At 35.4% G+C, this 14,618-nt stretch overlaps 3 protein-coding genes across 3 annotated transcripts; all 3 read right to left on the bottom strand.

The window, feature by feature from the left end:
- Nucleotides 144-4,696, bottom strand: LOC18595281 (PTI1-like tyrosine-protein kinase At3g15890). Its single transcript, XM_007023163.2, has 4 exons — nucleotides 4,234-4,696; nucleotides 3,596-3,743; nucleotides 1,218-1,480; nucleotides 144-1,131 (listed from the first exon to the last, which is right to left on the bottom strand). The coding sequence occupies exons 1-4, from the start codon at nucleotides 4,275-4,277 to the stop codon at nucleotides 471-473; spliced, it is 1,116 nt and encodes a 371-aa protein (XP_007023225.2). The 5' UTR covers nucleotides 4,278-4,696; the 3' UTR covers nucleotides 144-470.
- On the bottom strand, nucleotides 8,967-10,600 carry LOC18595279 (protein TOO MANY MOUTHS). The gene has a single exon (XM_007023158.2). It carries the CDS (start codon nucleotides 10,530-10,532, stop codon nucleotides 9,051-9,053), a length of 1,482 nt encoding a protein of 493 aa, XP_007023220.2. The 5' UTR covers nucleotides 10,533-10,600; the 3' UTR covers nucleotides 8,967-9,050.
- Nucleotides 12,093-14,078, bottom strand: LOC18595278. The gene is made up of 4 exons (XM_007023154.2): nucleotides 13,442-14,078; nucleotides 12,749-13,313; nucleotides 12,579-12,670; nucleotides 12,093-12,493 (listed from the first exon to the last, which is right to left on the bottom strand). The coding sequence occupies exons 1-4, from the start codon at nucleotides 14,002-14,004 to the stop codon at nucleotides 12,355-12,357; spliced, it is 1,359 nt and encodes a 452-aa protein (XP_007023216.2). The 5' UTR covers nucleotides 14,005-14,078; the 3' UTR covers nucleotides 12,093-12,354.

Below are 14,618 nucleotides of genomic sequence, written 5' to 3'. Positions count from 1 at the left end.
GTGATTGGTTGCAATGCCCTATTCAATTCATTGGACAGCCTATGGCTCTGTGCGCTGCCCAACAATAAGTCGAATCCCTTTCCTCCTTTGGCCTCCAAAACCTACTAAAAGAAATTTGCCCAAATGCAATGAAGTTGATTTGATTTTCTCACACCTGAAATGTCAATCTCACAAGCAGCAGACTCAAACTCAGAACCTGTCAATACATCAGCTATCATAGACCAGAGATGTAACACCCAACAGACACCAAATATTTGTATGGAAACAAAGAACAAAAGAAAAGTTGGCCCCCAAGCATATATCCCATAGCGCTCACAAAAACATGCTTCCATATTAAAAAGTGGCAAATGTTGCTGGCAATTCTAATAATGGACAGCCAGTGCCACCTCTTAATGAGAAGAAAAGAAGAAAACGAACCAAAATATCACAGATACAAATTTCACTTCTAATACTTCGATTTGTCCAAGGTATTAGCCATCTAGAGCATTTTCGTGCTTAGTCTCCTTCACAGGTTTTGGATCATTCTCTTCCTTAATTATGTCCGAGCTCTCTTCAGCGGCTGGTGTCCCATCATCATAACAAACAGCAGACTGTGGGTTCTTGAACACTTCATTATTTTCTAGTTCAGCTAATTTCTCTTTCGACTCTCCGTCGAGCAGCTCAAGAACTTCAAGCATGGTAGGTCTTTTCTCAGGTCGATTATCAGCACATATGAGTGCGATGAGCACAAGCCTTTTCAACTCCTCTTCCACATACTTCCCATTCAGCCTTGGATCTGCCACTTCACTGAACTTCCCTTCACAAGCTAGCGGCAGAGCCCATTCTGCAATTGAGCGTTTTGATGTTGCACTCAGTTTCTCAAGAGGTTTCCTGCCACTGGCAAGCTCTAGCAAAAGAATGCCAAAGCTATATACATCACAACTCTCTGAGGCTTTTCCTAACATAGCATATTCGGGGGCAAGGTAGCCAAGGGTACCCTTGACTCGAGTAGTCACATGTGTTGCACCATCAGGAATAAACTTTGCAAACCCAAAATCAGCAACCTGAGGCTGGAAATCTGAATCTAGCAACACATTACTAGCTTTGATGTCTCTATGAATTATGTGTGGGGTTGAATGATGGTGAAGATAGCTGAAGTAGTCAAGTGAAAGGGGTGGAGATTAGCATTCATGTCAGAATAGGTTACAATAGGAAAGAAAATTGGGTCCAACACTTACGCAATTCCCTCAGCAGAGCCAATTGCAATATTCATCCTTCTGGTCCACTCAAGTTGGCAGTCAGTTGAATGCTGCCCATGAAGATGTGAAAGCAAACTCAAATTTGGCATGTAGTCATATACAATCAGACGTTCTTGCCCTTCAGCACAGTAGCCACGTAAACTCAGTAGATTCTTGTGTCGAACTCTTGCCAATATCTCGACCTCGACAGAAAATTCCACTTCTGCTTTGTTGCTCCACACCTTCAATCTCTTCACTGCTATCTGCAAGTGTATAACTTTCAGGTGAGAATGTGACTGGAAGAAAAATAAAGCAGCGGAAAAACTTCAAGAAGGTTCATTTAATTAAAACAAAAATACATATGGAATTCCAAAGTATTATCCGAATGGCTGGATATGCCATGAACATAGAAACAATCCTATGAGCAGGTACGTGTTTAGAGAAAGAGAGATGCTATTTAGAAGACAATAGAAGCCCTAAAATTCAGTCAAATACTATAGTAACCATTCAACAATTGATGAAACTGATGCATTAGACAATTTACAATAACACTCCCAGAAATTGGATGCAACAATGCCAGCTGGGTCTAGAGAACAGATATGGTACAGCATAGACTGCCTTTTCAACTTTCCAGTAGCAAATGAACAAGAATCTAGCAAAGCCCAATCCTAGTCAGTCATGATCTATCATTGTATGTTATTTTATACTGCTATCAATGCAAATACCATCCTACAGAAATCTGACGTGAAGAGCTAGATATTGTAACATATAAGATAAACAGATACCTTGTATGCTGCTAAAGTTCTAAATATTAGGGATTTGACTAAACTGTGAAGCAAACAAAAATGGAAAGATATGATAACATCAACAAACTTCAAAACAACCCATGATGATATACCTAAGTTCCAACTCTGACTTTAACATTTTAGGGTCTCTGGCACAACAGCTACTAGCCACCATGCATATGTGACAATGTGCTCTTGTTGAGACATTTTGGATCCTAAATGTTTTATACTTTTTATATTGCCATATCACCCACATTTTTTCACCATGAAGGCAAAAGAGTTTAGCATTTACAGATTCATAATTGATAGCACTGGCAGAACATGATGAATTTTTAATTTTTGCCCTCATCCTCTTCTGATCTTGACTTTCTAATCCCCAATGAGTGCACTTGTGAGTTGAACCTCTAAGACAACCTTCTAAGTATATATCTCAACAACAGAAGGAAGCTTTACTCTTCAAAAATCTTTCACTCCTTACGTCAAACCAGCCAAAAACTTAAGCACTACCATTATATTTTATTTTTTTGCTTCTGCATCTCACAAGTGTCAGTAGATATGACTTGAACATAATCCAACTCTTTATATACTTCAACTCGACAAAACTTTGTAACTGTCTTATCATTCTGTTGTAACCCAAAAAATTCATGTGATATATATCATACCCTTGAATCAAAATTATTTTAATACAAGAAGTAATCCCAAATCTGTTGACTAGTATCAAAGCTATGACTTAATGTTACATATTTAAATAGAAGAAAGAAAACCTGAAACTAACCAAAAAAAACATGAAAAGGTCAATGGGGCAGAGATTTGAGATTGCCATATGACTTAATAACACTAAGGAGGTCGATTACATTTCTTCTAGATATTTGTGTGTTTGTTCCCCAAAACTAACCAAAAAAAACATGGAAAGGTCAATGAGACAGAGATTTGAGATTACCATAACACTTAATAATACTGAGGAGGTCAATTACATTTCATCTGGACATTTGTGTTTGATACCCCATCTTTACAATATATAAATAGGTCCATTTGTCTCAGCTATTCCATTGCACTTATGGAGGAGTATTAAGTGGTGTTGTTCCACATCATTCTGATTTGGGGTTTGTTGTGGCTTTATATTCAAGTTAGCCCTTTCACCTATTGTTGAACAGTTTTAGGTTGGAAGTTCAACACACCTGACCTTCTAACCAATCCTATTGGAAAGAACTCCTGCACCATTACTTCAACAGAGTGACACTTTTCTGCCTGGTCATATGAGATTCGTATAAATATGGACCAGGAAAAATAACAGTAGCCATGCCAGGAAACTAGATCAATTTTCACAAACAGTAAACTAGATGCAAACTAAAGTATAATGCACGCTAGAACGTTCAATATTACCAAAGTTTTTGTTAGATCAACATCTGAACCCATTAGCTCGAATTCCACAAGAATATCGATCATACATTAGGAAACATGGAGACCATAAAAGGTGAAACTATGAATGGTCAACCAATCTTGCAAAACTAAAAAATTAGGAAACATAAGAGGCCAAAATACTAATTAACTTGCTCGTTGAACGAAACCCGAAAAAGGAAAAATAATTCATACTTGTGATCCATCCCATAGCTGACCCCAATAGACACTGCCAAATCCCCCTTCTCCAAGCTTGTTATCATAATTAAAATTATTTGTAGCTGAGTGCAATTCTTTCAATGAAAAAACCCTCCACGTCGGCTGCTTCTTTGCTTTCTCCTTCCTGTAGAATCATATAACTTTAGACATTAACCCCACCGACAGACATACATAACAACATAACCAAATTCAATTTAAAATTAAACACAAAAACACTCAATTTGACCGATAAAAGACCTTATTTATAGGATGAAGATCAGCATATCCTAGCTAATTTGACTCCAAAGTACGAAAATTTTAAGCTTAAATGAAAACCAGCTAGCTATATTAAGCTCAATAAGTATTTCCTTTCTCAAATCACAATACCAAAAGGACAGGAAGTTCAAAACTTTAGACAACGGTAAAAACAACAAAAGGCAATGAAATTCTAATCAAGACCCAGATGATAGTTTCAAAAACTAAACAAAACCCAGATTTCTTAAATCCTGACCATTTCTGAAATATTCAAAATTCAATAAAAAAAACCCAAAGAAATCTTCGAGAAGAAAAACTTTTAAACCAAAACTAAACAAATAAAACAGTAAAGATAAAAGGTAAATCACTGATAAACTTACCGATCCACACCTTTCCCACAACAAATTATAGAGCAAAACGCCATTAGGAAACCAAACTGAAAAACCAACTCTTCCTTTTCTTCTTTTTTTCCTTCAATGAAAACCAGTCTCTCTCTCTCCCTCTCTCTCGTTTCTTTGTTGTCCTACTTCACTTTCTCTTTCTAAGCAGGCAGATTTGAGGAGATGCCAAACGTAACGCTTTTGTGCACAAAATTGCTCCAAAAAACATACTTTCTTTCTGGATTTTCTTAGTTAAAAAAAAGTAAAAAAAAAAAAAAAAAAGGAAAGAAGAAGATGAAATTGAGACAAGGAAGAGTATCAGGCAAGGCTTATTGAAGTAAGCTGATTCCCTTTTCTTTTTCTTTTTTTTCTTTTTTTGTGTTTGTGTGTGCGCTTTATGGGATGGTTGATGTTTGCTGCTGCAGTGGCTGGCTTGCTGGCTGGTTTGTCATGGGTCTAGCTGTTTTCAATTTTCAAATTTGCACCCACATGGGTCCCCTTTTGCTACCCATTTTTTCGTTTTATTTTATAGTCACCCATGTCTCTCTCTTTACATGGATATAATCCTCCATTTTTTTATATATTTTTTAATGTTTCTTTTACTATATAGTTTTACTTATCTACGTAATTCGGACATAGATGGGTGTCGGATATGGATATGTGTTACCTTTTTTCGCTTTATACCAAATATTTTTAAAAAATATTGTTAATTTATCTGGACAAATATAAGAGAGTGCTAAATCTTTTTAAATTTAAGGTAACGAAGCATTGTGATTTTTGTTATAGTTTAGGTAGAGATATTAGGGGTGTCACATAGATTAGGCCTCCATCATTTCAGGTTGGTCTCAAATTTGAATTTAAGATCTTCCTACTAATAGACTCCAACTTTATGTTATAATAATAATAATAATGAATTTTCTTATTGATAGTATATAATAATTCCTTTATTTATGTATATAACATTAATAATACTTATTGAAAATGCAGTGTCTTAAGTTAAACTTGTTGCACTGAAAATAATATAAAAAATTAAGTAAAAAATTTTAATTCTAACAATGATAGTTGGAATTGGATTTGCAGAAGGGAGCTATATTTTTCCATCAATTAACATTCTTGAAGAAATTGTACCCAAATTCTTGTAGAATCATGGAAAACGATTTTAATTAAGTAAATTAATAATGCATTAAATAAAATAAGAGTAGCCTTGCAAATTGAACAATATTGCATAAAACAGTTCAAAGGATTTATTTATTTAATCCACCCCTCGTCAAACAACTAAACATCAAGTGAGATCATTGTGCTTTTTAACATATTCTAAATATACAAATATATATATATATATATATATATATTATTTTTTTTCATGGAGACTAAAAGGGAATCAAACATAGGAAAAGGGTTTTTTTTTATCATTATTTGCAATTTGACCCACTCATTAAAAAATAAGCAAAGATAGACTCACCATTTCGAAAATTGTTTTACAAATTGAATATTTAAAAATAAAAAAACTCCTAATAATTAACTAAAAATCTTCAAAAGTAATTAACATAAATTTCTGATAAAATTGTAAGGTACATATATCTTGTTTAAATGTATCTTAAATACATTAATTATGTTTGACACGTTTAAGATATAAAATTAAATCAAAACTCGTTTAATTTCGTATTTTCTCGTATCGTATATAAAAATATTAAATCTAAGTGTACGTGTTTAAACAGTAATTATCATTAACGGGAGATTGAACTCTTGGTTATATTACGCCCTAAAAATAAATGCAATAATAAATGTTGGATAAGATCTCAATAATTACATAATAATTGTTTTGGGAGGTGCATCACAATCATTATATATAATAACACTTCTGAAACAACTGCTTGGACTTAATTCAATGGCTGTTTATGTATCTATATTTGTGTCAATGATCTTTCTTAACTTAGGTTGGTGAAAATTTAAGTGTAATGATAGGTAAAATCTGGCTTTCTTTGTAGGTACATTTGTACATCACTTTTACCTTTCTTGTTAGTTGCTTTTTTTCCTCCATTAATAATGTACTTTGTTGATGCACATTGAAAAGTTGCTATAAGAAGTGGGGCGATTAACCGACCAAACAGATTGGGGTTTCCATTTGCAGTAAATAAGTAAACGGTTGATATAACATCGATAAGGATCAGACATTCGAACATTTGATTTATTAATTAATATATGATCTTTTTATTTAAAAAGTAAAATTTAAATTTACTTTTTCTCAATTGTAAAAAAAAAATGTTAAGAATCAAGAAATACTAACTTAGTATAGTAGGTATAGTAGGTTGTAGGCCTGTCAAAGATCACGAAGGATGCCCATTTGGAATAATATAGGAATTCAGGATAAAAATAATGATGATGAAAGCTAGATAAACGACTACTTTTAGGGATACTATGAAAGTTTTGAATGGATATAGATGACTCCCAAACCATCTTCCATTTCTCTTCGGAATTTTTGTTGAAATCCATACATAATTTTAAGTTTTACCATATGTCAATAAATATTTTATAATTAAATATCTTGTATTACTCGATTCAATTAAATAAAATTAAAATATATTATCATCAAATTTAAATAAAATTCAAACAATAAAATTACCACCCGTCACGAATTCACGATAAAATATTATACCTCAAATAACTTTACCTAAAAAACTCCAATTGCACCTTCCAACTCTTTTTAGTTTTCTTGCAGCTTTTGTGACCTAAGACCCCATTGCTCCCTTGTCAGTAATAATCAATGTTCAATCATCAATCAATGAGCCATTAAAGTTTTGGGTGCAGAGCTAATGTCTGATTGATACTATTATTTCTTTTTCAAATGGGAAGGTCACAGTCGCATATCAAGCAGGTAAATTGCCCTTGCATCAGTGACAGACAGCAACATCTGAATTGTATAATCTGCAGCCTTTTTCTGCTAAACGAAGCTTCAATTTTTTAACCTGACGTGGAGGCTCATGTTCATCTAGTTTCTGTGTGGTGTCACACCAAGAAAACTTGTACTATAATATACAAAGTGGTAGCAGTAAATTACTGTAAAAATACTGTATCCATTTGACAATTTAACACAATATAAAACACCCATCATGGTAGGAATTTCTTGGGTTTTCTCCTAAGTTCAACAAATGATGGAACACGAGAAAGATAAAAATCTTTTAAAATATTCACAGTTAGATTAGGAAGGAGTGATGATCAGGCTTCGGCCCTCTTCATGGCCTGGCTGTTTCTGTGCACGTGACAGCAACTAACTATGAATGAATATATGCAAATTTCAACACGCTATTGAAAAATTGCAGCAGACTTTGTAGCTATACACAACTTGAGAATAATTGTTCTGTTTGCAATTACTTAATTCAATTTTTTTAAATTAATTAGAAGATTCGATATAGAGACAAGTGATTTTAATCTATAGTTACGTGATCATAACATGTTGCAGGAAAACATTAAAATTGATAGTTTTTACGAAATTATATTAGTTTTGGTATTTGAAATGCCAAGTTAAACAAGATTTCTTATGAACCTAAGGGAGGATTTATATTTTCAAAAAAACCAACAAGGACCACCGGTGTTCAAACAATTCCTTCTTGATAGTTTGTTTGATATCTTGGGTTCAATATGCTTGAAGCCTAGGACCAGATATTCTCCTTTTGCACTACAAGCCAATCTGCTTTAGTTGGTAGGCCTACCAATGATTGATACAAGAAAAGGAAAGCAATAGCTTATAGCTTTATGGAGTTCTACAAGGCAAACCTGAGGAGGCTTCTGCCCCTAGATTATCTGTATTTGTCAGTCCAAACAGATAGAAAAGGAGTAAAAGGAAATGGGATATGAAATCCACTAGTATGATAACTTGCTCCTGAATCATGATAAATGCAAAATGTGAAGAAGTTGTTTTGTAGTTCAAGAGAGAAACAATGGTGTCAGAAATCAGAATCATTTGCTTGTTTCTTTGAAGTTTTCTCTTCATTCTTTCAATTACCCCAATTTGCATTTCTGGTTATTATCGTATGCACTGATTGTATGCTAATTTTGTCATTGAATGTTGATATTATATGCTCCCAAAGTTTTGCTCATAAATTAACTTATTTGGTCCAGCTACCTGTGGACCATCTATTGGCAGGTATAGCCAAAAGAAAGGGTCCTTGTTAGCTGTGTTAATTAACAGTAAATTAAGACCTTAACTTAAGCAATTAATATTTATCATAAAAAATAACTGGTAGTTCTTACAAGCTGGACTCCTTTGCAACTTATTGCAAATTAGACTGCTAATAAAATAGTTTTGTTGGGATAACTGCAGTTGAACTGTACTGCACTTTCAGTTAGGGAGATGCAGGGAGTGCCCCCAAAAAGCCAGTGCATGACCAATAGATTATAATGTAAAGAACAAGAAAAGGCCAAAAACTATAGTGTCAGAACCTTTACTTCTATCTTGGCTTTCAGTTTTGTCTTATTCTTGTAGAATCTGAAGTCATGTATGCAACAGGTAAAAGGCTCAATCACTTCAGATTTTCTTAGCATAACTCAGCTCACAGCCTCATATAGAAGAAAACAACTAGAAGATAGGCAGTCTAGTGCTAATTGAATTAAGATATGTGCAAACATCATGATGACTACTTCAATCAAGAAGATAGGCAGATTTCTGGTTGTTGAGGTTTGTTAATTAAATGCTCTACACGCTTTATCTGCAGTAGGGAGAGAGGGTAGGACTATTTCCCTCAACAAACAACAATTGATTCATTTATGAGGCCAACTAAGACGTACAAAGAACTGTGATTTACAAGCCTTCTTTTCCCTTACAGAAACAGCAAAATGAACAAAAGTAATGCTGTTAACTGAAACAATCTAACAGAAACTAAAGTCTTATGAACTGCTCCAGATGATACATTTGTTGTTCTTGTCATATCTTCTTCATTCATGGTGGATAAGTGCTGCACTGTCCTTGCTGAACCAGGTTTAGGTGTATCACACAAACCAATGCCTGTATCAAAGGATGTATCCAAGGCATCTTCAAGACCACTATTTGCATTATAACATAATCCTGAATTGTTGTTAAGCTTAAGCTTTCTTCTCATCTTCCAAACCATTTGTCTTCCAAATGGAACTGGTCCAGTCAAGTAATTATCATTCAGCCTTAGTTCACTAACATGCTTCAAGTCTCTAAAGTTGCTGGGAATTGAACCATTGAAGCGGTTTCCATCAAGGTAAACGACCCGGAGGTTCGGTAACCGACCTATTGACGCAGGGATCAGACCATGTAAATTCATGTTTGATAAAACTAGGATCATTAAACTCTTCATTCCGTCAAAGCAATCACTGGGAATGGCTGTTGATCCCATTTGGTTGCCTTTGAGAATCAAAGCTTGGAGGGAAGTTAAGCTTCTTAGTGATATAGGAAATGGGCCGGACAAGCGATTATAGCTCATATCCATAAGCATGAGGTCCTTTAGCCCACCAACTGAATCGGGTATTGAGCCAGTTAGACTATTGTGGCTAAAATCCATTTTAACTAAAGACTGGCATGACCCAAGGCTTGATGGGATTGGACCCATTAGAAGATTTTGGCTAAGGTCCAAAACATTCAAAACTGGGTAGCTAAAACCAGGAATTGAAGCGGTTAACTTGTTCCCACTCAAATCCAACGACCTTAGGCCAGTGATCCGGCCTAATGAAACTGGAATCGAACCATTGAGATTGTTCTTGTGAAGATCAAGGACCCTTAACCGAGTAAGGTTTGCTAGTTCACTAGGAATGGGACCAACATGCCCATTTTCCCTGAGGACTAGAGTTTGCAACGTAGAACCCAGCTTGCCCAAAAACGTTGGAATCGGCTGAGGATTGTAACTGAAACAACGGTATAAAAATAATGTCCTGATATGAGGAAGCTTGGTAATGGACTCTGAAATGTACGACTTCTTCTGGTCACAAGTAGGGAAAGCCGTGTCATCCGACAACGCCCCGAAAGACAGGGAGACAACGTGGTAGACGTTATCTTTGTCGGGCATGCACTCGATACCATGCCAACGCCCCCGGCACACGTCTGGGATGCTCGTGGCCCAATCATTCCCCGTGGCTCGCATTATATCATAAACCGCCTCCTGCTCACGTGGGTTGGTCCGAGCCCCATTCTTGTTCATTGAAAACCCTGTCTGAGGCCCGTCGATGAGGGTGGATGGCACGCCTGAATCCGACATGATGACTGTGAAAGGCCTGGCGAGTTGGAAAGAAGATACGAAGATGAGGAAAAGGGTGTGTAGGGAGGGGAAATGTGGAGCCATTTTTTGGGGGCAGGAGTGAGTGAAATGGTGGGCTTGGGACTTTTGATATAGGGATGAAGGGGAAAAGAGGCGTTAAATGAGAGGGGTCAGGTCGATAAGAAGAGGTTGGTGAATAGAATGAAGTAAAGCTAATAATGGGTTCACGAGATATGAGGGGAGATGAATTTAATTTGTGATCGAGATTTTTGCATTAATGTGTTTCACGAGAGTTTTCCCCCCAAGCTTGGGACTTGGGATCCACTCATCTGACCGCCTGACTACACTAGAACTAGATTGGGTCGGATTCGGGCAGCTGCCGTGTCACTGCTATACCTTACACATACAATAATAGACACTGTCCCGTTTTATCATTCATTCTCAAGAATGTTGCTTACTTAATGTTAAAATATAAAAACAAAATGAAAATATTTATTACATTCAATTAAGCATTTGTACTTTTATTTTAAATAAAATAAGTTATTATGATTAACGGTGAATTAATTTATATTTCTCTAAATGTCACTTGTTATTATATATCATGTGATAATGCTAATATGTCATGGTGAATAAAAACATGACATGCTAATGTGACATGATGCTATAATACCATGTGAGTCATAAGATGACAAAAGATATTTTCACTAATAATAATTAATTAATCGTTAATTATAAAAATTTATTTAATTTAAAATAAAAATAATAATACTAGAAAAATAAAAATTTATTTAAATTTTCCTATAAAATTTAAAAATTATAGATTTTTATTATTATTTATTGAAATCTATAATGATACAATAAAAAGCTAGATACTTTTACTATGTGTTTTTTATTTTTTTTTAAACAAAATATAATAAAAACAGGAAACAAATAGTAAAAACATCAACTAAATAATTTATGAAAATAATTACTTGGGCAGAAATGGCCCCTAAAATCCAAGCCCATCTTGAGAAAGATAGGGAGTTTAGATTTTTCGCATATGCTTAGCCCAACCAATTGGGCCTAACAAGCAATCAAAAGCCCAATGCTAAATGCTAAGAGCATTTGAAATCCACCAAAAAAAAAAGGTTAAAATGAGAAAAACAATTTGAATTCAGAACATAAATCCGAGTTTGCACTCCTATGTATATGATTTCTTAGTCTTTTATTTAATTTTTATGTAATCTTAAAACTAAATTGGTGTTCACTAAGTCTAATTCAGTAAATGACTTTACATATTAGTATGGATGGTATTAATAAACAAAAGAAAATAAGAAATGCATCCTAATATACCCTACCAATAGAGAAAAGAAGGCTGCAAACACTTTTTTTTTTAATGCTTTTTTGGCCAAAGGCTGCAAAGAATTGGCTGTGCAGAATATATCTCTATCAATCCATTTACCTATTGAGGAGGAAATACTGCGATATTGTCTATCACCATTCCTAAGATCATGGGGAGAGATTGGAGCAGAAATGTCCTCCTTATGGCTTAATCTCGATTGATTTAGTCATTGGCTTCATATCTTCAATTTCAGTATTGAGCAGGAGAAAATCATTTTTGCAGATCAAGGAATGAGCATGAGAAGAGATATAGCAGAATTATTTCAACACAATTATACATTGTAGTAACCAAAAGGACTGAGAAGGGCATCATAACCAAATGTGAAGCACTAAAAATAGTTGCACAACAAGGAATAGTTGGGTAGGATGCTAGGATTCAGAATGACATTCAAAACATGAACATGTACAATACATGCTTATAGAGCAGGAAATGGGCATTAACATACCTATCAAATACATCAGCAAGTGAAGAATGAAGAACGAGCATAAAATTATTCTCTTTCTTGTTAATCAAACTGATGCAGGGTTACTCTCTGTCAGAAACCTTAGTCCTTTTACTAGTTGCTTTCATCTTCATATTACTAGCAGTTATAAGTTTATAACCACAGAAAGGCATTTCACTTAGTTTCCCAAACCTTTGCTCATAGTAGTGCCACAGCTCTGCCCTGATCACATATTGTCAAAGGAGAAAATTCAATTACTAAGAAACTAGTCAAAAGTATGCAAGAGGAAAGTTGTAAGATCACCTACCAATATGCCAAGAACTGAAATGGTGCATATTTTGCATAGATACCTTCAACATCCCTTCCAACAGTCTGCATAGTAGAACTTTTTGAATGAACCTGCACTTGCAATAAACTATCATAAACAGCAGAAAAACCTTCAAGATACATCGCTTACAGAATAAATGAATTAGTTACCTGCTTTAAATGCCTGATAGTTTCAGAATCAGCTGGAATCACATGGTAAAATCCCATGCACATGAGCACATTAGCACATGTGAAAGGACCAAATCCATCAATTTGTCGCAGCTGTTCAGCCAGCTTGTTATAACTAGACAAGCTTATTTCCTTGCAACCTTCTTCCAGTTGCATTAGTTGAATAATGCCTTGGACAATTCCCTTTGCAAGTTTTAATATTCGACTTGCTCTATAGCCAAGATTGCAGCGTTTTGCAAGAAAACTTTCATCAAGGTTAGCTAGTTCTTCGGGACTGGGGAAGCTGCCCATTCCTTTGTAGGCATGGGGTTCGTCTAATTCCTGGGAAGGCTGAAGATCTGACTTGGAATGATCAGCTCTTGGCTCCGCAAACTTGCCTTCTAACCGCATGGAAACTTTGGACACTCTCAACTTTCTCTTCAACTCATTCCCGGCAGGCGTCTTAGGAATGAAATCATCTTCAGCAGCCCTTACACCAGAAAATGGGCGTTGAGTTTCAAACTGAAGCTCACAAAGTGCCTTAGCCATGCTCAAAGTCCTTGAAAACCTATAATTATAATGTGGGAGACATAAGACAATTAAAGCATATATTGCCCAATTTGACATTATGACATACAAGTTACAGGCAACGCCAAAGGTGGGTGAGGAAGAAGAAAAAGTCTGAAAGGGGCATACTGGCAGTTGCAGAGAAGAATACACTTGACCATATCTTCAAACAAAGTAGGGGACCTGAACACTCTCCCGCTGAAACTCCTCAAGCACTCGGCTGCTGCTTCTTCTTCTCCATGTAATGCTTCGACAATCTTCCGAAACTCCCTGACCTTGCTCTCCTCTTCCTCCGACAACCGCAGCATTCTTGACACCTGATTCAAAAGCGAGTGGCGGTGCTGCGGAGAGAGACAGCGTGTGCCATAAACGCGGAGGTGGAGAGTGGAAGCAGTGGGCTGGGAGATGCGTACCTGGACTGTAAGAGGCGGAGAGTGATGATCAAGGAGACGTAAGGGGCGAGAGAGGGATCGGGAGATTGGGTCCCATTGGTTCGGAGCCATCATGAACAACCCATGGCTGCAAACTGCCTTTTCCAGATTGAATGGCCCTGCTCCTTCTGCTGCTGCTGCTTCGCCCACTGGCAGCTCTATCAACACGCTGCAGCAGCTGCTGCTATTGCCGTTCTCCTCTTGCTCCTTCACCATTGTTTTTTGACATCTATTGCCGTTCTCCTCCTGCTCCTTCTCCATTGTTTTCTGACTTCTTGGCTTTTAGTTGACTTCTGCCTTCACATTTTAAGCTATTTTTTGCTCTAACAGAGTTCAGCAGTATTTTTTTTTTTTAGAATTTTTCTTTTTTTATTTATTTGGAAATGTTTGAATTAATTTCAATATCTAATACATATACAAAATTAATATTCACATAAATATATACTATTATCAATTTGACATATTTTGAATATAAATAAACATTTTTCTAATTTTTTAAATTTATACATGAAACCGCAATAGGACATAGAAATTAAAAATTAATATATATTTATATTTATAGGGATACATTATTTATAATATCGGATGAAGAATGCGAAAAGAGAAACAATCAAACAAGAAAAGCGAAGAAAAAGGATTAGGTTACTGGTTAGTTTAGCGTGTATCAATACTTGCAATTTAATAGATATATTTATTAGGTGATGAAAAACTTTAGTTATAATTTAAAAACTCATCTCATCTCTTACTTGATTTTTGTGACATTCTATGTAATGATATGAAATTCGTAACATTCAACTTTATCTAATTTTTTTTTGAAAAGTATTCTACTTTATCTAATTGTGTAATACTCTCGATTGATTGACTCTTTTATCTAT

The sequence above is a fragment of the Theobroma cacao genome, chromosome 6 (assembly GCF_000208745.1).
Source record: "Theobroma cacao cultivar B97-61/B2 chromosome 6, Criollo_cocoa_genome_V2, whole genome shotgun sequence".
NCBI classification, from domain to species: Eukaryota; Viridiplantae; Streptophyta; class Magnoliopsida; order Malvales; family Malvaceae; genus Theobroma; species Theobroma cacao.
This window is presented reverse-complemented; position numbering and strand designations above follow the sequence as displayed.